The 25,052-nt window shown below is 42.0% G+C and overlaps 1 protein-coding gene and 1 long non-coding RNA gene across 7 annotated transcripts in view; one reads left to right on the top strand and one right to left on the bottom strand.

Annotated features, from left to right (window-relative positions):
• The window catches only part of LOC147128194 (uncharacterized), a 74,752-nt gene extending 64,820 nt beyond the window's left edge, over positions 1 to 9,932 (top strand). For 4 of the 5 annotated variants that reach the window (XR_015083717.1, XR_015083719.1, XR_015083718.1 and 1 more), the window contains 3 exons: positions 2,654 to 2,720; positions 4,560 to 5,189; positions 9,798 to 9,932. This is a non-coding gene — a long non-coding RNA (uncharacterized LOC147128194). Of the gene's footprint in view, positions 1 to 2,653; positions 2,737 to 4,559; positions 5,190 to 9,797 lie in introns of those variants that run through there. The other variant, XR_015083721.1, reaches the window with a different exon arrangement.
• On the bottom strand, positions 408 to 24,603 carry LOC147128193 (lactation elevated protein 1 homolog B-like). Of its 2 annotated transcripts, none has more exons than XM_086017934.1 (13): positions 24,484 to 24,603; positions 23,193 to 23,488; positions 19,621 to 19,675; positions 19,059 to 19,160; positions 18,693 to 18,820; positions 14,773 to 14,872; positions 12,352 to 12,410; positions 3,906 to 3,988; positions 2,973 to 3,043; positions 2,642 to 2,742; positions 972 to 1,112; positions 693 to 797; positions 408 to 554 (listed from the first exon to the last, which is right to left on the bottom strand). In XM_086017934.1, the coding sequence occupies exons 1-13, from the start codon at positions 24,596 to 24,598 to the stop codon at positions 408 to 410; spliced, it is 1,503 nt and encodes a 500-aa protein (XP_085874060.1). In that variant the 5' UTR covers positions 24,599 to 24,603. The 2 variants fall into 2 exon arrangements, with proteins under 2 accessions (XP_085874060.1, XP_085874062.1); XM_086017936.1 differs by having other exon boundaries at positions 24,551 to 24,587.
• Between the last annotated feature and the right edge of the window lie 449 nt (positions 24,604 to 25,052).

The following is a 25,052-nucleotide window of genomic DNA, read 5'->3' as shown; positions in this document are numbered from 1 at the left end:
TCAGACTTTACGATGTTGTGTTAAGCAGGGGTACACGCGTAGCCATTGTTGGGCAAATTTGAACCTTTTTCACTCAATCAGATCAAAATCAGCAAAGGTCCTGATTATTGGATATCTCTAAGAAGATCCTGAACAATCATTCTGTTGTGTGGGCTTGGTAAAGAAGGATTTTTCCCAATCTGGATGCTCTGTGGCACCATTCTGCCTCTTACAGGTCAGTCTTGGTACTACAACAGACTGTTATTGAAGACTGGATTGTTGTTAGAGATCTGATGTGTGCAGTGTGCTGCATTGGTCATGTGGGTGGTTGCTGACGTTTTAAAAGTCTGTTAAGATGTTAAGAATCAGTATGCTTTTATTCTGCTTTTCTCGATGAAATATACATGTGAGGCAGCCATGAGTGAAAATTATGTGTCGAGGTGTTTCTCCGTGGTGCTGCGATCTCCCTCCATCCAGTAAGTGTCTGTCTGCATCTCTGTGAGCCTGGAAACAGTCCGATGAAAGGCAAAGATCTCCTCCTCAGCTGTGAAAAGAGTCAGACGCTGCGCCGCCTCCTGAACAGAGGCAACACACAGATACAAGATACTCTGAATACAGCTATGGACAGGACAAAAAAATTAAGACGGCTTCTTGTAAACAGTCTGCAAGTTTCCTGCTACTAAATGTGTCCAAGTGCATGATCACAATCGCACCTCCTTCAGGCCCAAGTCGTCTAAGAGCTGTTGGTCTCGCTCATCATCTCCAGTTTGGTCGAATAGCTGGTCTAGTGGAGCTGCAGCCTGTAGCACCACTCTCACCTATAGGAGTCAGACACAGTCAGATTTTAAGAAATTGGCCTGCAGTGCCACCCACAGGACAAAGTTGGAATACCATCAACTGATCAAACGCTACCAGACTGTTCACCAGTCTGACAGGAGTGTTGCTTAGTATTTTTATTTATTTTTTTAGCCTCGCTTGATCAGCCAGAATACCTTATTGTCGTAGAAGTTGTCGACAAGGGTGGTGAAGCGCCTGACCTGGTCCTTCATGCGCAGCGTCAGCATGGGAACGCGGCGTATGAACACCGTGTCAAAGAGCCGCGCCATCTCCAGATAGTCGCTGGCGCCAAGAGACTGGGAAAAAAAAAAAAGACACACATGGTGCGTAGAATGCGTGTTAGCATTTGTGGCCAAATCACATCGCAAATCTGAAGAACAAACGCATACAATGAATCCAATGTGTTTGACCTATTTCACAATATTCTATGTTCAATGCAAAAAGGCACTTTATTCTTATATATTTTTTAATCTGCTTCGCCATTCAAGATGACTGCTCAAAAGAAAGGACGCAAAACATCCATCGAGAGTGAATGACAGATGCACAGCGCACACAAAACCCGGCCTAACTATTCACTGGAACATCAATAGAATTGCTTTTTGACATTGAGTAGAAAATTGGCCCGGCGATGGAGGGAAAAGTCTGGCACAATACGTACGAAGCCACACACGGCATTAAGGAGGTTTGCTTTATGTGAGCAGTTGAGACGAGGAGTGAGTGGATTATGAGAGAGAGGACCTTGGCGTGTGTTGTCTGCCAGTTAAAGAGGGAGATTTGCCCATGTTACCTTTACTTTGTGCTGTCAAGCTATTTCATAAAAGCAAGAGTCTGGAAAACACATTATATAGTTGCCTCCGATCAAATAGAAGCAAACAAAACATCAACCAAGGAGAATTATGCTTTGTGTATTTAAAACAAACACAAAATCTCACGCTAACGCTAAACATGTTGTGGTGCTTTAACACTCCGCAGGATTTTGCCTCAAAATATCTTTACAATTGCCTTTTCATTTGACCATATATATATATATATATATATATATATATTTATGTATATTATAGTACTAACACTTTAGCTGTTCACATGGGTATTCTTGCAAGTCTCTGGAAAATCATTTTCAGACTGGAATCAAGATTGAATTTCCCATGCACGTCCTCACAGAGTCGGAGAAAGGAGTGTGCATTTTCATTTTTCGGCCGCAGGTGGCAGTAGCGATTAGAAACTCAAAATCCTGCAGTGTTCAGCTTTTAGCAACGGACTGAAACAAAAGGTGCAGTGACACATATAGACTTACAATACAGTACAGTGGACCCAGCTGTATGCGTAGGATAGGGACAGGACCGGCCTGCGAATAGTGAAAATCCGCAAATTGACGCCAATTCAATTGCATTGGATTTAAAAAAAAAATTTTTTAACACCCCCAAAATCTGGGAAGCTGGTATTGACTAAAGGCATTTTCATTCATTTCAATGGAAAAAGACAATCTGAGATTTGAGTCAAGGAATTAATTAAAAAGGAACCATTGAACAAATGAAATAATATTTGTATTGTACCACGACTGTATTTGTGAAAAAAATTCAAATATTATTACCAAACACATTTACAGAAATAATTATCCCTTCCTTAATAACCTCCTTACATCTAATAGAATCCCAGTACTTTCTGCAGTTGAGTAAACTGATACCACTGGCCACATAAAGAGGAAATACAGTATTTTAAAAGGAACAATATATAGACTTTTCGTATGTTTATAACATTAAACCTAAATACATCCATGTACAGTACACTAAGTATACATATATATTAGGCAAATAACATCACTCACTCTGCCACACAGCTCGTGGAAAGTACAGTCCGCAACAGAGCCGCAGGTCTTCTCCAGCGTCACTTCCCTGCCCAGCACGGTGAGCACCTTCGGACCGGTAACTATGGAAACACACCTCACCATGTCAGCCATTTCTTTACTAATTCATTTCTGACAACGTGAGGTGTCCCGGCAGGTCCGCTAATAACTTCAACCAGTTGCAATGCCAACATCAAAAGCTATTCTTATTACGAGGCATTTCAATGGATTTTAAAGCTGATGTTAAAAAATACACTTACAACTTACTGCGTTGCTTTAATTTATGAAAAACCTGAAATCATGGCCTCCTTACACCTATTTTGTGTGAAAGCCAGCTCGTCAAACATCGCATCCAACACAGCGTCTACCCCGGGCTCTCCTGTCCTGCACACACACACACGCAAACATGAAAAATAAAGAGCTAATGGAATATGAAATTAATAATGCTGAAGTGGCAACATCAAACATAAGCAGCGAGGAGCGCAGTGGAACAGGAGGTTACTTAGCTTTTTACTCCAGGAGTAGAAAAAAAATGGATGTTCGACACTAAACAAGCATTAGCCAGTGAATGCACATCCAAATGAGGTGTGTGTGTGTGTGTTCGCATTATTAAACGGTGAGTGATGCACTCTATTTACATATAGTGAAAAGAGGAGAGCGCTTGAGAGCGTGTGTGTTCATAACAGAGTAAATTAGCTTTTAATGCTCAGCCATTTTGTCACATTCTATTGACTCCACTTTGGCTCTCGGGATGATGGAGACTTCATCATCCTCAATTCTTCCTCATTTGTTGACACTTTCTGCTCTATATGCTCTGGCTATAAAAAGTCTGCACACCCCTGTTTAAAAGGCAGACTCAAATGAGAACAAAATTAATCATTTCATAATGTTTTCCAACTGTAATGTAATTTACACACTTTAATTTATAATCCATACACCTCAATGAAAACCTTTTTTTTTGAATGGGAACTGAAAATTCTGCAGATCCAGTTAGGCGTTTCCTGACACTTGTGTAGTCACATCTTTCAGGTCAAGCAATGCATGGTACGGGTTGAGCTTTCCACAGCATTGTTCAATAGTGTCAGTCAGGAGTTGTAAAGGTTGCATTAAAATAAGTTTGGAAATATTTGATCTAGGTCTCTTTTTTTTAATAAGACAAAAACCTGGTGGAGGGCAAAAAAGGAGTGCACAGAATTAACAATAATAATAATAATAATAATAATAATAACTAGTGTTTGGGTCTTACAGGAAGTAGAGTTTCCCTGCTCCAGTCTCGTGCAGCCTCCTGTAGTCCACACCAGAGTCGAGGCAGATAGTATGGCAGTACTCCTGCACGCATGGAGAAGAAAAAAAAAGTACTTAGTGTTTAATATTTATTTTTAAACTAATGTGATTTATTTCGTGTTTAATTTCTTACAAACGTGATTTGATCAGACATAACATTTTAGCCATGACTTAGCTCAATAAGGAAACCAATATATTAGAAACACCTCACCGTATGATAGTCAAGTTCAGAAAACTACAACCATATGAATAAATATTTGATTAAATGAATTCCTCTCTGACAGAGTCAATCAATACTGAGCATATTTTACCAAGGGCAGAACTGTTGAACAGCATTTGTATAGGATGGGTATGTTTTGGCTGGTGGTCAGTTGCTTATGAAAATATGTAAACGTGGATTTTTTTTTACTCATTTGATTCATTTAAAACATATTACTTAATAACCATCATCATTGTATGAGCATATTTAGCAGAACATTACAAACATGCAGCCGGAATGCAAACAATGTGGCATTGTCCAGACCAGACCCCAAAATGTATTCCTGTCACTATTCTTGTATTTCCAGATGATAAATCATCTCCAACTCTTACACCTTTCTTTGCTTATTTGTGTCAGGAGTGGAGGCCGCCCCCCTTGCCCCCCCCCCCCCCCCCCACAAAACCCCCCCAAAAAACAAATGTATGTCGTCTTCCTCACGACGACACAGGATGGACAACAAGCAAAGAAGGAATGGATCCTGCAGCAGCAACAACAACAGAGCAGAATCTGTCTGCTGTATTCTTCCCGCTGCTTTTCAAAAGTGCTGAACCTGTAAGGAGCAGTTCAAACTTTCCAATGAGGTTGTACAATGTCAACAGGATTCATGTCAGGGAGGACAGCGCAAACTGTAATCATCATCTCCGCTATTCTTCGCCCAGAAAAGACAAGAATTACGCATCAGTCCCATCAAGGCGGACCGGCAGAGCATTCAAAGACACATTATGAAATCAGCGGATTTCTGCCACTGGCCTCCTTAAGCCGCCGGATAATTAGCAATCATCATAAAGCAAGAGGACGGAAATACTCCATTCTTCTCCGCTGTCAACTTTATTATCAGCGCGTCCGCTGGGAGCCGATTGGCAGAATCGGGCTTAATAACAACCTGACAGAGTCGCCCGCCCCCTCGCACAAAAGGGACGCGTCATTTCATCAACCTGCCGTGACCGAGCCGTGGCTAAACAGCGCCTGGAAAATAAGGCGAAAAAGGTAGGACGACGTCACAATCACAAGCCACATTATTAGAATGAGTGCTATTGTCTTCAGGCTCCCTTTATGAACTCGCCAGAGAGACGCCGAAATAACAGCGAGGGAAGAACGAGGGACTGGAAACACAATCAGCGGTGATGATTCCATAGGTTATTTATAATCAGATGAGGCCGAGGCCAAGCGGGTCATTACTTGATTTGCCATCTTGAGGGCTTTGTCACATCCTCCAAGATTTATTCAATCCGCCTACACGTCGCCGTCTCCTCGGCACGCCCAAACATCGCCACATCGTGATCTTACTTGCATTTGGAAAGCAGCCACGTCACGTGGTTGACAATAAACAATAGCACTTTAATCAAGTCCTCGGGAGAGGTTGGTGGGGAATCCCACAAAAAGATCAAATTCATCCAGAATGAATGGCCTTTGGTGGAAAAAAAAAATATTAAGATAAGAAAAGACAAAGTCAAAAGAAAAAGTTGTCATTTTTGAAGAAAAGCATATATTACAAGAATAATGTCACATTATTACGCAAATGTTGTTCTGACTTTCAGCTTTGATTTGGAATTCACTCTCCAAATATGATTTTTTCCTCACGATATTACAAAATTGCTCTCACAATACTACCTTTCCTCCCAATTTATGACTTTTCAGTAATATTTTGAGTTTATAGAAAGCTGATAAGACAAGAATCATATATTAAGCATTTTCAGTTTTTATAACATTAGAGAATAAACAATGACTTGACCCTTGTTCAATTGTGGACTTTTCCTCCAACAGTTTGGACTTTATTCTAAAATTACAGTCATTTTTTTCTTGCAATATTACAACATTGGTCAATATTACAACATTTTTTTTTGTCCTAAATTTAAAACTTCTTCGATAAAATCTTTAGTTCACTCTTATAATTTAGTTATGTAATAATACAAGTTTGTTACGAAAATAAAGTATCCCCCCAAAAATAATAATCCTAACAATAATCCATTAAAGTTTCTAGGTTTTTAAAATTAAATACAGCCTGCTTTTGTTAGTTTCAAACTTTGCATTATTTTTACATTCGGGTTGATGGAAACTTACAGGTACAGATGATGATACAACTGAGAATCATTTTAATTTAGAGTTTATCGTTGTTATTGCTAACAACTCCACTCCCTAACAGTGGAACATATGGTGTGATGGTTTTTCTCCCATAACAAATTCAACTAAATTACCTTGTGAGGTTTTTTTTTTGCCCTTCAAGGCATTCTGAAGGCCTAAAGCCAAATTATGGACTCCACACGAGTGCAAATGAATGTTTGACTAGTTGCGCTGCAGCATTGAAGGGAACTGACAGACGGGACAATCAGTCCCCGCTGAAAGAAAGTCATCCAAACACATGTAGCTCCTCTCATGTCATTGTCCCAACTGTCCACCGCTCTCTCCGGGCAGGCGTTTACAATTTTTTTTTTTTTCCTTAGAGTGGCTTTTTATTTTTGGTGACTACATCTCCTCCCCTCTGTGCCTGCTCCCTCTATATCCGCCGTATCTTTTCTCCATCTTTTACTCCTCCAAAAGTTGCTTTTGAGTCTTTCAAAGAGCGCCGTGCCATTGAGCGCCAACAAAAGCCAAGGATAGCTGACTATTGGGCCCTGATGAGGTCCACTCCCTCATTACCCGGCAGCAGAAAACATTTGATGCTTCTTTTTTTTTTTTTTTTTTAGCCCGGAGAGAATTGACCAGGCCTCAAAGAAATGTGGGGTGGGAAGGCTGAAAAAGAGACGAGGGAGGGAGGGAGTGAGGCTGAGGTGGTGGGTCTTGGGAGGGGAGGGGGCGAGGCTGTCGCTCATTCAAGCGTGTGTGTCTTACAGCCTTGTGTGCAGGCATGGAAAGAAAAGAGGGGAGGCAGGGATAGAGGGGTCGAGAGAGAGAAAGCTTAAAACACTGCCTTTATGCTGGCAAGTTCTGGACGACTCTTGTGACATCAAAGTGTTTTCACTAACTACTGCAGTGTGTGAGAGTGAGTAGCGGGGCGGGGGGATGGTATCTAGTGATTTTATTCATTCTTACGCAGTCGTGGGGGGGGCTTCGTGACAATGCGAACACCCTAATTACACCTAATGATCTATTCCCTTAAAAAGTGACCGCCTTGGGCCAGCCGTGGTTTGTTCCGCGGGGTCGTTCTCACAACCTCCTCCTGCCTCCGGCTGCCCCTCTTGGGGAAACATCTTTTGAGGCCTATAGGCCCCACCTTTCGGGATCGGGGACCCCCCACAAGACCCCCCACCCTCAAACGGCTTTCGCACAGCGGCGAGGCCCAAAAGCAAACCACTAAAAAAAGGAGAGGGAAAGAAAACAGTCCAAAAGGCTACATGTAATGCCTGCACCTGGCCAGTAGGGGCACACATGCAAGTGATGCATTCCAACACTTAAATGAAAGATTCCTAAATTAAGATAATGTACACAAAAAAAAAAGCAATAAAGGTTCTACGTTAACAGTGGCCGTGTTCAACTATGTGAATGTGTCGGGCCCAACTGGGCCAATACAAATTTAATAAATAAATATGATGAAATCAACACATTCTTGCTTTTACAAGATTTAATATTCAATTTTTATCCTTTTAAATTAGTACAACATTTTTAATTTTGTTATTTTTTTTAAACAAAAATATCGCTGAAAACATGTTGCAAAGCAATTTTTTTAAATCACTGTCAAAAAATAGTTTTAGGGACACATCAAGCCATCTTTGATTCAAATTTGCTGTTGGTCAGTGTAATTCATCATTTTAAAACCACATTTGTGACGACAGGACGCATGTGGTGAACACGGAAGTGGCCAAATATGGTTCCGGCAACAAATGTCGGACTTCCATGGGACAGGAAAAGGGCCGCCACTCCAGAAGGATTCATGTGGCAGCCTGCAATAATATTGAAGGTGTCCAAACAGTCTCTGTAGAATTTAGAACATGAACGATAACTGCAAGTGCAACAGTGCCAGACAAAATGATGTCTGCGGCACTGTTTGTTTGCAGAGTGGCAGGTGGCACTCCCTGCCCCTTACGGTCCATCTGAGAAATCAGAGCACATGTAATGTATAAACCTGGATCTTAGTGGGATTTTTGTACAAAAAAAAAAACATTGCAATGTAATTAGTAGGACGATTTTTTTAAGGTTATGTGAAAAAAATGTTACCACTGTAATCTTAACCCTCAAATCACACTGTGGTAAAATAGAGGCTTTTTAGTGTAGCATGTCCACAACGTGTGCGCAGGGTTTTGTGGCCTGACCAACAATCATTTTTATGGAGTGCTACTGAAAACAATATTCTTCATACAATTTCACACAAAATTCTCATCAAAACACATTGAGTAATAGCTTCACAGGCCAAAAAGTAAAATGGTGAGGAGAAAAAGTGCATCATAATCTAAATACATTAAGAAAAACTAATTTGCTGAATATTAAAAAAAAAAAAAAAAAATCAAGAGGTGGCAGAATATCTTTCCAATAAATGTTGCCTTCAGAAGATGATAACCTGCTTCACAAGTACACACATGCTTAAACATAAAACATAAGTGTGCAGAGGGCAAAAAAAGACTCTAACCAAGGTAACTGAATCAATTAAGACTAAGTAGATTACTGTCCTCACACTCCAAGAGGAGGACGATTGATTCATCTTCATCCATTATTTGGCACTCATTTTAGACCCTGGTATAAAAGCCTGGCAGAAGTACGCCATGTGCCTCTGCCCCGCCATTAAACGAACCCGACAATGTCAGTCATCCAAAATATTAAGCATTATTTGATTTGAACCGGCAGGCGGCTGCCTCTTCACGGGCGGTCCTTCTATCCAAGGTCTCCGTTGGAGGACCGTAACCCTCTGCTTTTCTTCTTTATATATTATTTCTCTCTTTGCAGATTGCACAGCACACAGCCAGCACTAACAATAAAACGGTACAGATTTAAAAAAAAAAAAAAAGAGGTTAAAAACAACAGGAAACCGAAAGATACTTAAAAGTAGCTTCAGGGTTGTTGTCGTGTCCCCCCTCCCACACCACCTCCACCACCACAACCCCAAAACAGACGCACACGTACGAAGCATTGTGTGATAGAAAATACCGAGGCCTGACCTTGGGGGAGTAACAGCAGCGAGCAGAACAGGATAGTGACGGAATAAAGAGCGGGATAAAAGGTTAGTGTGAGGATGGGCAATGAAAAGTGGAGTGGAGTGGAGAGGGAGGACAGTTTGGGAGCGGGTCCGTCTTAGTTACATTAATGGCAGTGTCCATTAATAAAAAGCCCTTAAACCCTGGATTTTACACAACTCTGAGCTTTGCCTTGGCGACAAAGCAAGAGAGGACTAAACAACTGAATAGATTTAATGTGGCACTGAGGATGAGAAACATAATGTTCAAATGACTGGAGAAGTGAAAAATGGACGCTAGCCCAAAGTTAAACAATTTGGAGTTCAACGCACGTCTCGTGAGGGAAAATAGACAACAACCATCATCAAGTCTGATGCCAGCAATACCGCAATTCTGTTCATTTGAAAACGTTTTTAAAGCGCTTCTGATTAACTCCAATAAGGTTCAGGTGTTCTAGCAGGCTTTTCCTGACATTTATTTTGCTTTCTTGCAGAAGCCTGAAGGTTTTGTGCTACCACTGACTGCTGTTTGGAACTGTTCATAATTCCCTCCACCTTGACCAAGGCCCCAGTTTCAGATGAAGAAAAACGTCCTCAAAGTGTGATGCTGCCACCACGAAGCGTCAAAGGTATGGTGTTCTTTTGGTGATGAGCAGTGTTGAGTTTGCGCTTAGGGTTATTATAGTGTACTAAAACAACAAAAACAAATAAATAAAGCCAAACTAAAATTGGGGAAAAAATCGTGGAGGAAATAAATCAAAAACTAACTGGAACTACATTTTATGTTTACAAAATTAAAACGAACTAGAATTATTCTGAAAATATCCTTTGTTTTCTTTCACAGAAATACCCCATATAGGCTATTTAAAAAAAAAAAAACTACAACTAAAAACTAATATAAATGAAAACAAAACAAAAACTAGCTATAATGAAAAATTAAAAACTATTATAACAATGGACTTATTAATTATAGCCAAAATGTTCAACTTTGGTTTACCATAAAATCACCCAAACCTGGGAAAATATATTATGGTCTCTTGAAAATAAAGTTACTGAAAATCACCAACAGAGTAAATAAATATTTTATGATGGCTTATTGGATGATTGAGCTTGTTACCAAATTAATACACATCATTTTCTATTGAGTCATTCATTTTGAAATCATAACAAATTGCACATCTTTTTGGATTGTGCCCTACTTTGGAGATTCCACTGTCCACTAAAAAGTGGCGAGCGGCCAGGAATGTTGTGACGCTGCGGATGAAACAAGTGGTGGAAGAAAAGGGGGTTCCATCTAATCAGGAGTCAATAGTTAAATAAAGACGTCAACTCAAGCGGACAGAAGCGCTGGATTAACCTCTTTCACTTGAGCCCAGGTGACAGGGTGGAAATGTCACCCGCGACTTCTAAAAAAAAAAAAAAAAAAACTTTTAACACCATCATTCACCCTCTCGCCGCCTATTGAAACACAATCATGCACGCACGTACAAGAGAGAGCGGCATCGAGGAGGAGGGCCCGCGTCCGTCGTCCCTGCGACCATTAATTCAATCCATTGAGTGTCAGCTAGTTAGTGGGGTGACCCTGCTAAAAAACACGCTTTAACTCTCCGCAGCAGACTGCCATAGAGGAAGACGTGAACCCGTGGAAAAAGGCCCCGACCCCGAAAACCAGATGGCCTCACAAAAGGAAACATGGAAGTCTGAAAGACAGGAGGTAGCGCGACAACAGACATTCAGGACCACGATGAGGGTGGATTAAAGAGGGCAAGGGTGATGCTCGGTGGCCGGGTGGGGAGCATGTGGACTCTTCAAGTTGGTGGAGTGGGAGATTTTAAGCCAGTTCATGTCGCTTTGGAACAGAGAACCCCAATCAGGCTGGCTTTCTCACCTTGGAATGTGGAAGTGAGTTTCCCTTGCCATTTCTTTAGTAGGAAAGAATTGGTCAATCTCGGATGACTGTGGTTAACCCTTACAGTGGATCCTCAGATGAGTTCAGGTGGATGTCTGACACTTGCGCCCCTTGGGCCCCTCCCCTTTTGAACGCCCCTGTCGCAAAACCTTTATCAACTCATTCACTTCCAGCCATTTTCAAAGCAGCGTTCTTCATACCGCGAGTCGGTTAGGAGCATTTTGACTGAGCTTTAAAAGTAGACTCTCTTCTTTCACCAGAACAAAAAGTTCAAGAAACAGGCTGTGAGCGACGCCGACTCACTATATGGCCCGAGTTGAACTTGAGTGGCTTTTTTACATGGAGTTCCTCATTCACTCCATGAAAATTGTGATGTGTTCTCCTGATCACGACAAGTACAAATACTGTTCGAGTGTGAGGGGCCACAGGTGTAATTGTGAGAGTTGTTTGGTTATGTTAGCTGGCAGGGTGAACCTCCGACTCTTCCCCGATGTCAGCTATAGGATCGGCTTCGGTTACATGTAATCCAAATATGCACACCACGAAAGGAAATGGATGGTTGGAAACACAAACACATCGATACAAGTCGTCAGGGAGACAAAAATACAACGATACTGTTTTTGATGAGAGAATGTCGCCATCAGCTGTCGCAAAATGCATCAACAAATTATTGTGCAGCTAATTTATGATCACGATCACTCCAAAACACATCAGTGTTCATCTGGGATGCACGGTGGGATAATGGCGCGAGCTGCTTAAATTGCAAAGCGGATTGTTCGCTACGGTTGCAAACGGACACACCCCCTCCTCTATGCTCACCCCCTTTACTTTTGAAATGTAAGCAATCTCCGTTAGTCACTCAGCTCGTCCACCTTTTACTCGCATTACCTGTTCTCCCTTTTTTTTTTTTTTTCCCCCTCCTCTACTCTCCCACTTTCTGGGCGAATCTTTCAGCCTGCTCTGATCAAAGACAGCTTTGTGACACTGTGAGAGGCATCCCGAAAAAGCAGAACACATCAAACCGCTAAAGAGCAACTTGCAAAACACAGGCAGCACATGCGAGCGTGCGCGCGCGCGCATGTGTTAGGAACAAATGAATATATTAACAACACAAGAGCAGGATGTGACTTTGTCTCTACCTTCAGCACGTCGATGAAAGGTAGAAAGGTGTCCCTCTGAAGTCCGTTTTTGTACAGATCTGAAAGAGGAAGGGAGGGCCTGTATTAGAGGTGCTGTTTAGCCTCCTAATAATGTCATTCCCCCGCCACAGATTGGCACATAAAGTGGCTATTGATGAACTGAAGGATGAGGTTGGGGAGGTACGACAAAAGAGCCCGTACCGGGGGGGGGGGGGGAGAAAAATGGATTTCTCTACCGGCAGAGCGGCGGCAACATAAAATTCATTACATTCCCAAACAATAGTGGCGAAAGAAAGGACTGTCGCCTTTTCAGGGCGGACAATATCCACAGCGGCTTGCTGAATAGGGGTTTCAATTAGCTCGGCTGAAACAAATTACATCTGAAGTAGCATCCCTGATAGACAGATAAAACAGGTCGGGATTCACACACAAACCCGGGACAAAGGCAGCGCGTACGTACGAGCGCGAGCGCACGAACAGACGAGGCTTAAGCCCTCCAGCTGCGAACGCAATGCAACTGGTTGTTGTTGATGTTTGGGCTTTAACTCACTACAATAGGACTGGGCTCTCGCTAGTACGAACTTCTTTCTATACTGTGATGGACTGCACCAGCGTCATGAAAAAGGCTCATTAGGGAGTGGCTGTTTACTTTCTTACTCTATAAGGTTGCTGTAGCAAAGTACGAAGAAGCTGTCAAAGTCAATTAAAGTCATGTAACGCCACATTTGATCACAGGAGCCAACTATGAAGAATTAAATACTGCAAGCTATGTTTTAAATTTTTTTTTTTTTTTTAAAAAGGCACATCTTTTTATTGGCAAATGGCATTTTTTATCCAAGTTTATTGTCCAAGTTTACCTGTGAATAGCAAAAAAAAAAAAAGAAAAAAAAAAAAAAAAAAGCGTATTTACGGTTTACAATTCCAAATGCCCAGAATTGTGGTTTGGACTTCAGTAAAAAAGTCAAACTCCAAATGAATAATGATTTTTTTTCTTCTCAATATGAGCACTATAAAAGGTTAAAAAAGAAGGAAACGATTTAGTTTTTTTTTTTTTTTCATAATTTAATTTTGTTCTAACCCAAGTATCTGTCATTCTACCACACAATAGAATGGGTCTTCTTTTGCCACCTCTGCCTTTTAAAGTGGCTGGCTGTTGTTTGCGAGTTGCCGGCTGTGATTTACTTTACAGTGGACGTGTGTGTGTGCAAGTTTCTATCTTTAATGTGGAATAATTTAGGCATAACGTATTACTTAAGTAAATTTAAATTCAATTCTTGGGCTCAGTCGCCCACCTTTATAAACACTTTACCCTCAATTAAAAGCAACTTCGTTTTTTTTAATGCAAACGACAAACAAGAGGCAGCATTCTGATGGGTTTCCACACGAAAGACACAATTTATACTGCCGCGGCTTATCGCTTTTATGAGTGTCCATTAGCGTATATATATATATAAAAAGATAAAAATAAAAACCAGTAATCTTCTTTATGTGCTCTCACTCGGAGCTATCGTCAAACACGTGGAGGGGCCTTTTGATAGCGCCATCTCCACATCAATAAAGATGGCAAATGTGTATGCCTTTCATGTCCCGTTTTCTCTGTCTGCCGTCATGTATTCCATTAACAGGCGCAATTAATACCAAGTAGGCGTTCTATTAAGTTTGCATCGTTTGGTCGCTTTGTTCTTAATAGCTTGTAAATATCAGAGATGTTGCGTCTGCGTCGATGACATCTTGTTCTGTTAGAAACATCCTCTTGGGCAAGTGTTATTATTGACCGCCTTGATTACAGGCTCAATGGTAAATGGACCAGGTTTACCATTACATATTATGTTTGTCAACGAAATCTTTCTAGAAGAGAGAACTTTTGGAAAAAATAACCAGGAGGTGGTCACTAATGTCATGAGTTCACGCTTGCCGGGGAGCTCCAAAAGGATTTTTACATCAAAAAGTGGATCCGTTTTTGGTACCATCCAGGACTCAGTTATAGTGTTTGGTGGAACTGGATGGAGTATTTTCAAAGTATGACTCCTGTTTGCGCCTCCTCCTCTTTCTCATCTTCCTAGAAGATTAGAACCCAAAAAAGAAGTTGCTTTTCGTAAGACAACTTTTTCCACAAAAAAATCTTTAATTTCTCAATTATCATCTGATATGACTGAAAAAATACCTTGGTTTCTTTTTTGCTGCTTAATTTATATTCCCCAAACGCAAAATTAATCACAATGCCGTGTTTCAACTAGTGGGCCTGCTGGGAACATATTCTTGAAAAAAAAAAAACGTTTGGGTTGACTTCCGCTTTAAATACCTCCGAATTCTATATTTCAAATCTGTAATCGTCTTCATAGTGGGGAAAATGTTGTCATTTGAAACACAGCAGGCATGCGACTAAATGTCGCACAAATGTTTATGTACAGAGAGTTGTACCATCAGGGGGTCTGTTGGAGGTCGCCACCACCACCACTCCCGTCTTAAACAACGTCTGGAAAAGCTGCCTTAGGATCACGGCATCGGCGATGTCTGTCACCTCATGTTGAAAATGCCATAAAAGATCGAGAAGAAAAGAACACCAATTGATTGATGATTCATCTTTTTGCGCGCGGCGTCGGTCCGAGCAAGTCATCGACACTCCACATTGATTAGTGTCACTCAGGTGTGCTCATTCAGCGCTTTGTCTGGCCACGGTCAACACACTTCTACTTACACATGCACGCGGCAACCACTTGTAATGACTGCAAACGGTCCCCGTGATGAGGACAAGGCAGTGGACACAAACGAATCAATCGAGCGATTGCGGCAGACTGGTCCTCGTGCGTGTGCGCCCCACGGACGCCGCGTGACGTCACCGTTCAATTATCTGCTGCCTTTTTCTTCCGCATCATTTCCAGCGTAAGCAAAGGTCGATGACAACGGTGAGACAAGGCTGTTTGCGAGTTGCTGGCTGTTATGTGAAGGGCTCTGACCTTTCAATCAACAATGCAGCGCTCTCACTTTTGTTCTTAATCCTCTTGTCTCTATTTTTCACCTCCACGGAACAAACATGGAGAGAGGAACCTCTTTGCGGCCGTCATGCGTGATAATCAAAGCAGGGTCTATGTAACCCGTCTGATTGAGGAGGTCAGCACATGATGTAATTCAACCAAGAAATGTGCTTTCGATCAAACTTCTATATACAAGTTCTTTTGAAATTGTATTTTGGATGAGCTTCTGTTTTCGTTCTTTTTGGCCTAAAGTAGCCATAGCCCGCGCTACTGGTAAAAAAAGAAAGATAATACTAATGATAATAATAAATAAGACCCCAACAAATAATTTTACAAATTACACTAATGTAAATGTTAAACTTGTCAGCAGGGTTATAATATTTTCAGATTTTTCATTATAATTATTTTTTATTTCGCTTTGACTTTTGTTTTTCATTTCATTTGAATTAATTTTTAGAGCAGGTTTCTTAGCTTTTATTAGTTTTTATTGTTTCAAAGATGCTTTGTTTTAATTCAGTTTTTTTTTTTAGTTTTAGTATTCTTTTTTAATACTTTGAGTATTTGTCAAGTGCAAGATTAAACAAAAAAAAAAAAGGTCACTAAGTAAGCTACAACCCTCAAACGATTCCTTGACCTTCCTCCTTTCTCCAACACTGAAATAAATACATTCAAAATGAACCGTAAAAGTTCATGTATGATATTAATTGACAAAGACCAAAATGAAGGACATTTTCGCTATGTGCACATTTACAAAGAACCCATCCATCCGTCCATTATCTGAGCCACTTATCCTCACAAAACCGTTAATACGAATATTCACATCTAAGTTTTGGGCATGTGGCAGGAATTCAGGCAGAGTCATTGCCGGAAAGAATCCACTCAGAAAATCTGGAGCTGAGGTTCAAACACCAAACCTCAGAACTATGAGGTGGATGTGCTAACCAGCGGCCCTCCGCGCCACCCTGTAACACAATATAGCTTCTTCCTCCAGTTGTTTTGACCTGCGTATGTGCCAGAAATGTAAAAAAAAACAAAAAAAAATCTGTTTCCAATCATCAACTTTCTTTTGAATAACACTGAATCTCAACGAAATAAAATAGCTTCATCAAATCTGATCTGTGTTCTGCACCCAACAACATGAATACTGTGATACCTCTCATCGATTTCTTGATGATCGAAGATAAAGATAAGTCTATCCTTCAACATTTCACAGCCAGTGATAACACCGGTTTAAAGTTATAGTAGCTCCGCTGACAAAAGTTAGCAGTTTGAAGTCAAGTTTTGGAATCAAACATTCAACTCTGCAGTCTTGAATAAAAGTCCCGCCCTCTCCACTTTGCTCTCTTTGACAGGCACTTGTAGCGGCCTTACCCACAGCATATGTCCCCTTTCATAACCTGGAGAGTCTTCTGCTTTTTGTGCATTAGCCCCACTGCCCTTGCCAATACTCGATTAGCATGCGCGTTAAAGCCTTGATTTGGCTAAAGAGATGTGCCCGGGGCCATCAAATTAGTGCGTGTGATTGTGTGCGCTCATAATGAGAATCAACAGAAAGCCAAGGCTCGGCGCGTCTCTCTGAAAGACACCGCACCCCCCCACCCACGTTTCCTCCGACCGCAGGATTTTATTTTCATTTGAAAAGACTCATTTAAAAATGACCTTTTATACAACCTGGATTTGTTTATTCATGCGCCCTCCACACGGGCATAGTATGAGGGGGCAATATTGATTGCTGAATGACTCGAGGGGGGGAGAGGGGCAGAGAATGGATAGCCAGAGAATGAGAAAAGTGGAGGGGCCTGATGTCGCACTTGTGGAAGACAAAAAAACATAAATAAATAATGGCGCAATCTCCGTCGGACCAATACCAATATTTAAATGAGCATCCAATTACTCAAGCGGGCCGTGCGTTTACAGCGAGGCACACGGGTGCCACATTAAAACTCTTTTGATGTTACACCTCTTTATGTACACAACCTACGAGCCGTTTCTAAAGGGGGGGGGGCTGTGCGGTGACAATGATGCACAATCATTTTCTTCACACTCCTCTTCTTCCCTCTCCCATCTCGGACGTCTCAATGGCGAGTATTCATTAGGGGAGCCGAGGAAAGAAGGGAGCGGGAGGGGGTGGGGGGGCCTACAAATTACTGATAATGGCACGGTGCTAATGAAGAGAATGGAGAAATGTCATTAGCATTTAAGAGGATAAGATCCATCTGACCCGCCGCTGCCGCCGCCAGTCGCTTTCTAGCTCCACTCACTTAAAGAAGCAGGAGAGTGCGACTGATACACAGTGCCTCATTTGCATGGCTGAGTGGAAGAGGATGCTGATTGGTATAGACCCCCCACCCCCCCCATAACCCCCTCTTCACTTCTCTCCATCTCCGCCACCTCTGACGCTCCCCAACCTTGAAACCTCTTATTTATGCATCCCAAACAACACGCGCGCGTCCATTCAAGCCAAGCTGCATCGACGACGGGCGCAAAAAAAAACAAAAAAAAACAAATCAATGAGCAGCGGGCGCAAACGGCGCGGTTTGAAAACGCGAAAGATGGGCTCGCATGAAAGGCAACGAAGCTCTTGATCAGCTCGCGCGCACGCGCGCACGGGCGGTGATTAGAGAGCACGAGCGCATCTACTGTCACCTCTGACCTGCGGCCTTTAGCGCTAATGATATCAGAGGAAAGGCGCTCATTGTGCTGCTGACAGCTGGCTTTGTAAAGACACAGGCGCACTCATCCTGGAAGGCACAGGTGTCAAACTCAAGTTTTTCCTTGACGTCTGTTCAATATGAGCTGCAAAAATGTCAATAACCAAAAGCAGGGGCAATTATGTACTGTAATATGTTGGGACAATTATTGGGCCTTTACCCACATCAAATATAACTACGATATGGCCCACGACGAGAAAAGTTTGACACTTCTACTGCATGGCAAACCCTCAGAGAAGAGAGATCACCTTACTCCTAAGTGCCCACAAATTTGACTTTCTGTGCCACAAATAACTTCAAATCTTGTTAGATTTAGATCCAACACAGGAAAACTCAACTTGTGCTATCATAAAGTGAATACATGTTGATTTGAGCTTTCCATGATTAAGAGTTTATAACACTACTGGAAATTCTATGATTGAATGCTTTACTTAACAAGGACCACTAGGTGTCCCCAGTCCTGTTTTTGTTGCCGTGTTTCCTTTTGGAGCCCCTACAGTTGTTGTTACAGTAACAGAAGTGTGAACACCAAATATCAACTTTCTACCATTTTGTCAACAAATTTTTTTGGACACGACATTGTCATTATGTTAGTACAAATTGTGAAAATGTATGCAGAGCAGTGTGAGTGAAGACCATTTTCACAGTCACTCACCTGAAACTCGTCAAAACACAAGAGGCAGGTTTCATGGGAGATCTCCATGGCAACCGGCGATATGGGGTCATAGGTGAACATGTTACCCAGCTTTCGTCTCGGCAGGCTTTGTTTCCTCCGGTGGATCCCTTTAGAGCGGCGCACACAAACTGTTACGCACGTCTCAAAAAGCACACCTGCGACTACGCCGCATAAAGCATTAATTCACCTGCGCGTGCATAATGGCGGACAATTAGCAGCGGAGCTTTGAGACAAACAGAGGGATAAGTATAGTATATCGAGCGTTTGAGGGGTCGGGACTTTTTCCGTAGAGTTAAGTCAAAGCTTTGGTTTGCTGCGGCGAGGCAGTGGGAGGAGAGCACTAACTTTTGTGGATGTCCAGCATGAAGCCGTTGAAGTGGACTCTCTTTTTATGGCTGTTTTGCACCCCGCCGTAAAACATATCCATGAGCATGGTCTTCCCTGTGCCTGATTGGAGGAAACATGCAGAAAGACTATTTGCATTGTTTTTATAGACAATAAATTATACCCAGACACTTAATTAGGTACATCAGATTCATAAATATGTTCATTGCTGTAAAATACAAACATAAAGCAGGTTCTGATGTAGACACTTGCACTTTACTGTACTGTATACATTTCCTTTTACTATATTTATTTGTCATCAAGTAGGCATTATTTCTTAGAAATGGGCTTTTCCGATTCATGTTTGTTGCAATGAGTGAATGTTTGCTACGTTCGTTATCATTAGGTGATGTGCAGTATGTTAATAGTAGTGCACTCATTTGGTTCTCAAGAGGAAAAGTTTGGCAAACCTGATACAGTAAAATGAAATCCAGTGCAAAAATAATCCAGCTCCGTTTCATCCGTTTCAGTGAATGCATATTGCAATTACACCAAACATGTACATGAGAGTATGTGTTCTTACCCACATCTCCATAAATGTAGAAACCTTTAGGTGGGAGAGGAGGAGCATTTTCGTCCTATATGTTGGGAAAAAGTCAAAGCAGTAAAAGATTAGATTGCCTTACAGGATTGCCTTAACACTACAGATATCCTAAAGCCATGCATACATGAACTCATTAATACAAGCAGAAGGGGGATGTAGCTTCCAACCCACACGTAAACTTTGTTCTATCCGTCACTGTATAACCCCGAAGCGCCGATTCATAAACAAAGTATTGTGAGGCATTAAGCCACCACTACAGTTTGAGGTTTCACATTCTCCAGACTAGCCCACTGCAGGGGAGGAAGACAAAGGGGATCTAATCAACAAGACAAGCCAGGGTTCCCACGAAAGAAAAGCATCATCAGAGGAACAATGGGGGGATTTGTCAGACAAAACGGAGAGGACTGAATGAGGCTCCATACGAGATGGACTGGACTTGTCTGTGTGCAGCCTGTTTAGCGCTGCTAATTGTGATACGGTACTGTTGCATTGAGGTGCCGCTGGAAGTCATTGTGCTGCCTGCCTCCTATCATCAAAAGGTCCCTCCTTCAAAAAAAAAAAAAAAAAAAAAAAAAAGGACGGCTTCTATGGGACCAAGCTGCGCATACTGAGTAAAGCCAAATATGTGGAAAAAAGGCCGGAGTGAATTAAATGCAAGTGTCATCAGTCTACGCATGACGTGAATTCATACTGTGTATCAACAAATTGGATATTATTATAAGCTGTAAAAATACAAGCTCCATTAGAGTGGACCCGCCCCGTGCCAAAGTTGACCAATGAATGTTCAGTCACATCCAATTTGTTCTCAATTTGTAACTATTTCTATATAGAAATCTGTAAATCCGGCATCAGCAGTTTGATGGCACATGAGGTTGGCAGTAACTTTGATGCACGGCCACTTGAAAGCGCCTCGTCAGCAATGAGTGCACGCATGCTACAGTGAGAAAGGCGGAAATGTCAGGAGCGAGGAAATTTTAATTAAAAGTCCGACTTGGTTGCCAGCATGTAGACTGGAGCTTTGGGCTGGCTGACTTTAGAGTGCCTCGTTGTCGTGCTGTGGAAAAGCCCTCCGAGAACTCAGTGGGATATATTCCAGCCACCGGAGGCTTCAAGCAGAATTTTTTTGGTGGCTCGAACATTATTTGTAGGCATAAGAAATATGCTAGACAAAGTCACATGCATTTTTCCAGGTCGTTGTTGACCTATTTGACATTTGACAGTAGAACTGGGCGTGGTTTAGGTGCATTCGGCAGAGAGAATGGCTTGCCATTGAAGCTTCAATTGATACACTGGCAGATTTTTAAAAAAAATGTTTTAATTTTAATTTATTTTCACTCCACAGGTAACGTAAGTGGTCAGGACACAGACGTAATCGCAGAGGTTCCACTTAGACGCATTCGACTTTTGAGGTTCCAATGTATTGCTGTAACCAGGCAACATTACATTGCTTTGGCATAAGTGAGCCCTGAACAGAAAGGATTGTCCTCTTCAATTTTAATTTCGGGACTATTTCATGGCGACAGCACTCGGTGTCCACTGCACAAGGAGCACTTGACTCTGGTAAATGTGGACAATGGCTGATTGAAAACTAAACGAAAAACAAACTTGTTGCTTATCCTCTCCCCGTTCACTCAGTCATTCAGTCACTCAGTCACTCACACTGCTGTGACTTCTCCCTGACTTCCCAAAGTGCCCGCTGGCGTGGTGGGCTACTAGTGAGTTGTGGCTGGAAGCCATTCCATCATGGCAGAGTGGAGACAGACAAGGCCGTCCCTCACATGGGCTGTCTAGCGGCGCACCGTGGCCTCGTCTCACCTCCCGCGGACGACGGGGAGAGCGCCGCAAGCGGGAAAAGTTCACATGCGGGACATCGTTGGTTTACAACTTTGGGTATAATCCTAAGCATTGCGTAGTCCAAAAGTGATGCAGTAGCTACGGTGTCAAATGCTACAGGTCTGACTTGCGGGTAGCTCTCCCGAGACAATAGACCATTGTTAGTCGACCATCCGCAAAACCACGCCACATTGGGTCAATATGAAGTCAAGTGTACTCTCCTCACAGACTTGGTCAGTTAGTGAGAACAATGGCGGCAGGGAGAAAAGACACTGAAACGGACAGTGTTGTGACCTGATTCAAACAGGAGTAATTGTCCAGTCAGTGTATGTGAGAGGACGAGCTAAGGAATAAGGTAAGGAGGTGGGGTGGCGATGTTGCTAGCCTCACACCAAAGTATTTGTCAGAGTCCCAAATCAAAAGCAAAAAGGACAAGAATGGCCCAGATAATGGGGATCCCCCCTCCTCTCTCATTACTGCGTGGGGACGGTGAGAGAGTGAGAGGGGTGCCGGGGCGAGCCCAGCGGGAGGTCTGCCCCCGGCTGCCTTCCCAAATCTCCGCGCTAACCTCACGCGTCTGTGCCAGCAAAAAATCCCAGCGCCCAACACTAGACAGTCGTCTCCCCTGACCTAAAAACAACAACAACAACAATCCGCGACATTGCGCCGCTCGAAAACGCTTCCCAGACCCCTACTCACCCTTTGACCTGCGCCCCACCGCCGCAATTGCTGATTTAGACGGAGTACAGTATGTTAGAATGCAAAGTCCAACCTTATGTTACGTCTCAGTGCGCCTCTGTAGTTGAATGAGAGAACAGATGCAACTACTATATAATCTTCTTGTGTTATTGTTAGGAATTCCTTATCTTTGACCCTCCTCTGCATGCTTTTTTCTGACTTGAACCAATGACATGCAACCTCAAAGAGGAAGTCAACCCAAACATATTTTCTCGAGAACATGTTCTATGCAGGCCCACTAGTTGATATACAGCATTCTGATTGATATTGTGTTTGTAGAATATGAGTTTAGTAGTAAAATCCACCCGTTTTTGCCCATCTCAGGGGGCAGCCATTTTGTCACTTGCTATCAACTGAAAATGACATCACAGTTACTCAGGGCTCAGGTTCAGAAAACAGGTGAGCCGCGATTGGTCATTACCTGAGCCCTTAGCAACTGTGATGTCATTTTCAGTTGACAGCAAGTGACGAAATGGCCTCCCCTGAGATGGCTAAAAATGGGTGGATTTTGCTGCTTAACTAATATTCCACAAAATGCAATATTAATCAGAATTCCATGTTTAGACTAGTGGAGGAGCATAGAACATATTGTTGTCAAGAAAATGTTTGGGTTGACTTCCACTTTAAATGCGCTTCGTCCATCCAACATCGTATTTCCAATATCGTGCAACCCTATTAGGTTTTGTTTCCGCCTGTGCCCGTTAATGGCGTCCCTTGTGTCTTTCAAATCGACTCCCTCAGTCACTTGGGTCTTGTCAAGGTGTGTCCAGGCTTGTATTTAGTTTCCCGGTTTCCTTCTTTGTCGGTTCATCGTTTCTTGTTCTGTTGAAGTGCTGCCCTATGTGGCATGTGTTTTTTTCTTTCTTTGCGACTTGGATCTCATTTTCTTAGCTTTTGGTAATTTTAGTATTTTCATTTTTTCTGAGCCTTGTTTGCCTTTGCTGTAATGACCATCTATTTTAAGAGCTCATCTCATTTACCTTTTGAGCAGATGTTCCAGTTGTTATAATGCAGGACTGTGTCTTTTTCTGAATTCCATCAGAGTTGGGGTTTATTGTCAAGGGAGGCTTGTTCAAGTAGGAAGTGTTAGTGTAGTTTCTCAGGGTCTGTTGTAGGCGAGCTAGCCGCTGGAGAACACTCCTCTGCAAAGCATCTTCCCTCAAAGAGCCACACTGAACTAAGCGGTCGTACTGGGTGACAGTGTCGCCAGAATCAACAGTGGCAGATTCTGAGGAGAATGATGTGGACGAACAGAGCTTCCTTGAGCTAGTGTAACCTTGGAAAAGAAACAGAAACAGAAACAAACAAGCTTAACAATGTAAATTTAATTGATTAACTTGAATTTCTTAGGTCATAGTGATAATTATTAAGGATCATGGTTGTATCATACAACTTCCATGTATGTTTAGTCTGTAGGTGCATTTTTCCAACTTCAAGAAGAAGCAAAATTTTCACATCATTTGTAAAGAAAATATATATATAGTTACGCATTTCTATTATTTCTGTGGAAGTAGACACAAGCTGATGCTGCGGAAAAACCTACCAGTTTCAAAGCTTATTTAGTATCGTAAAATAAAGCAAATCCCAGAGAGGGGATTAAAAAGAACTGTTGGTTAATTAGGCAGTAAATGTCCCTGCATATCATAAAAACTACTACAAAGCCAAGATATACAAAAATGTTTAGTTATTGTGTACTAGTGTTTTGGCAGTAAAGTGATTTTTTTCAGCAGTTTTTCTAGCTTTGGAAAACACTCTCTCATAAGGTATTGAAAACAGGGGAGATAGTAGAAAGATAGATATTAAATACTATCAAACCACACGGCATTACCAATTTATCGTTACCTCACCTCTATCAAGGTGACAAGGTCGTTAATCCGAAATGTGCAGTTCACACCATTAAGATAAATATCCCTCATCCAGTTTAAGTGACTTGCATCCTGTAGAAGTCACGGAAAGTGACACTAACAAGGAAAATAAATATCTTATTTGCATGTATGAGATCAAAATGGTCGCACAAGGTGCACTCTTCTTCTTTCAGGATCCCCATCACATAGACCTGAAGGGAAGAATTGACCTTCCAAAAATGTGTGATTCTGATTCATTAGGCAGAGATGCAACCCGCTGACAAGATGCTTCTCGATTAACCGATACAGCGGCTGTAGCGGTCACGTGACCTTTTCCTCCTATGCGCACGGACTCGGAAGCTTCGCTCTTATTAACTTAACGCATGCGCCGATGTCTCGATGCACAGGACCCATCTCTACAAAATACCTTGAATTGTGTTGCTGACGACTTGACAATAGGAGATTGTTAAAGTCGGAACATTGCTAAAACGTACAAAAATCACCGAGCATCTCACAGCTGTGGGAAACATGTAGGCTGCCATGATGGTTCAAATGATGAAACTTTATTGACAAGCGAACAAGAACAGGAACTGATAGAGCAACTTGTCAAGTTCTGTCTTTATTTTATGGAGTATTACTAATATTTAATGAAGAATGTCTGATGTTGACAATTCCCTCGACACGTGACAAATATTTTCTGGATTATTATTATTATTTTTAATTGTCTTCATTAGGTTTTGGTATCCGTACTGCACAATGCCCAACTGTATAAAGCGTAGTGTATTTATGTTTGTGGTATGACAACTGCCAAATTGCCAGGTTGTAAACAAAAAACGGGATGCAGGTGGTCGGGCAACAGTCAGCTGAAGCTCAGCTGATCGGAAGTAGTGCTTTTAATGTTCAAGCTTTCAAAGTAAGAGACAAGTCAACTCCGGAAACGAGGGTGAAAATGTCTAAATGTGGTTTTCAAGCTAGATTTATGTAACGTTTAGCCAT

Source organism: Filicampus tigris, chromosome 20 (assembly GCF_054856515.1).
Source record: "Filicampus tigris isolate MCC_2025a chromosome 20, RoL_Ftig_1.0, whole genome shotgun sequence".
NCBI lineage: Eukaryota > Metazoa > Chordata > Actinopteri > Syngnathiformes > Syngnathidae > Filicampus > Filicampus tigris.
Note: the sequence above shows the minus strand (reverse complement) of the source record. Positions and strands in the feature narration are given on the sequence as shown.

Excerpts from the sequence above, each read along its gene's own strand:
- LOC147128193 (XM_086017934.1), bottom strand. The coding sequence starts at position 24,598 with ATGGCAGCCTACATGTTTCCCACAGCTGTGAGATGCTCGGTGATTTTT. Across the intron at positions 23,489-24,483 it reads CGTCAGCAACACAATTCAAG|GTTACACTAGCTCAAGGAAG; the intron begins GTATTTTGTAGA and ends TTCTTTTCCAAG. Across the intron at positions 19,676-23,192 it reads CTGGAACATCTGCTCAAAAG|GACGAAAATGCTCCTCCTCT; the intron begins GTAAATGAGATG and ends CCCAACATATAG.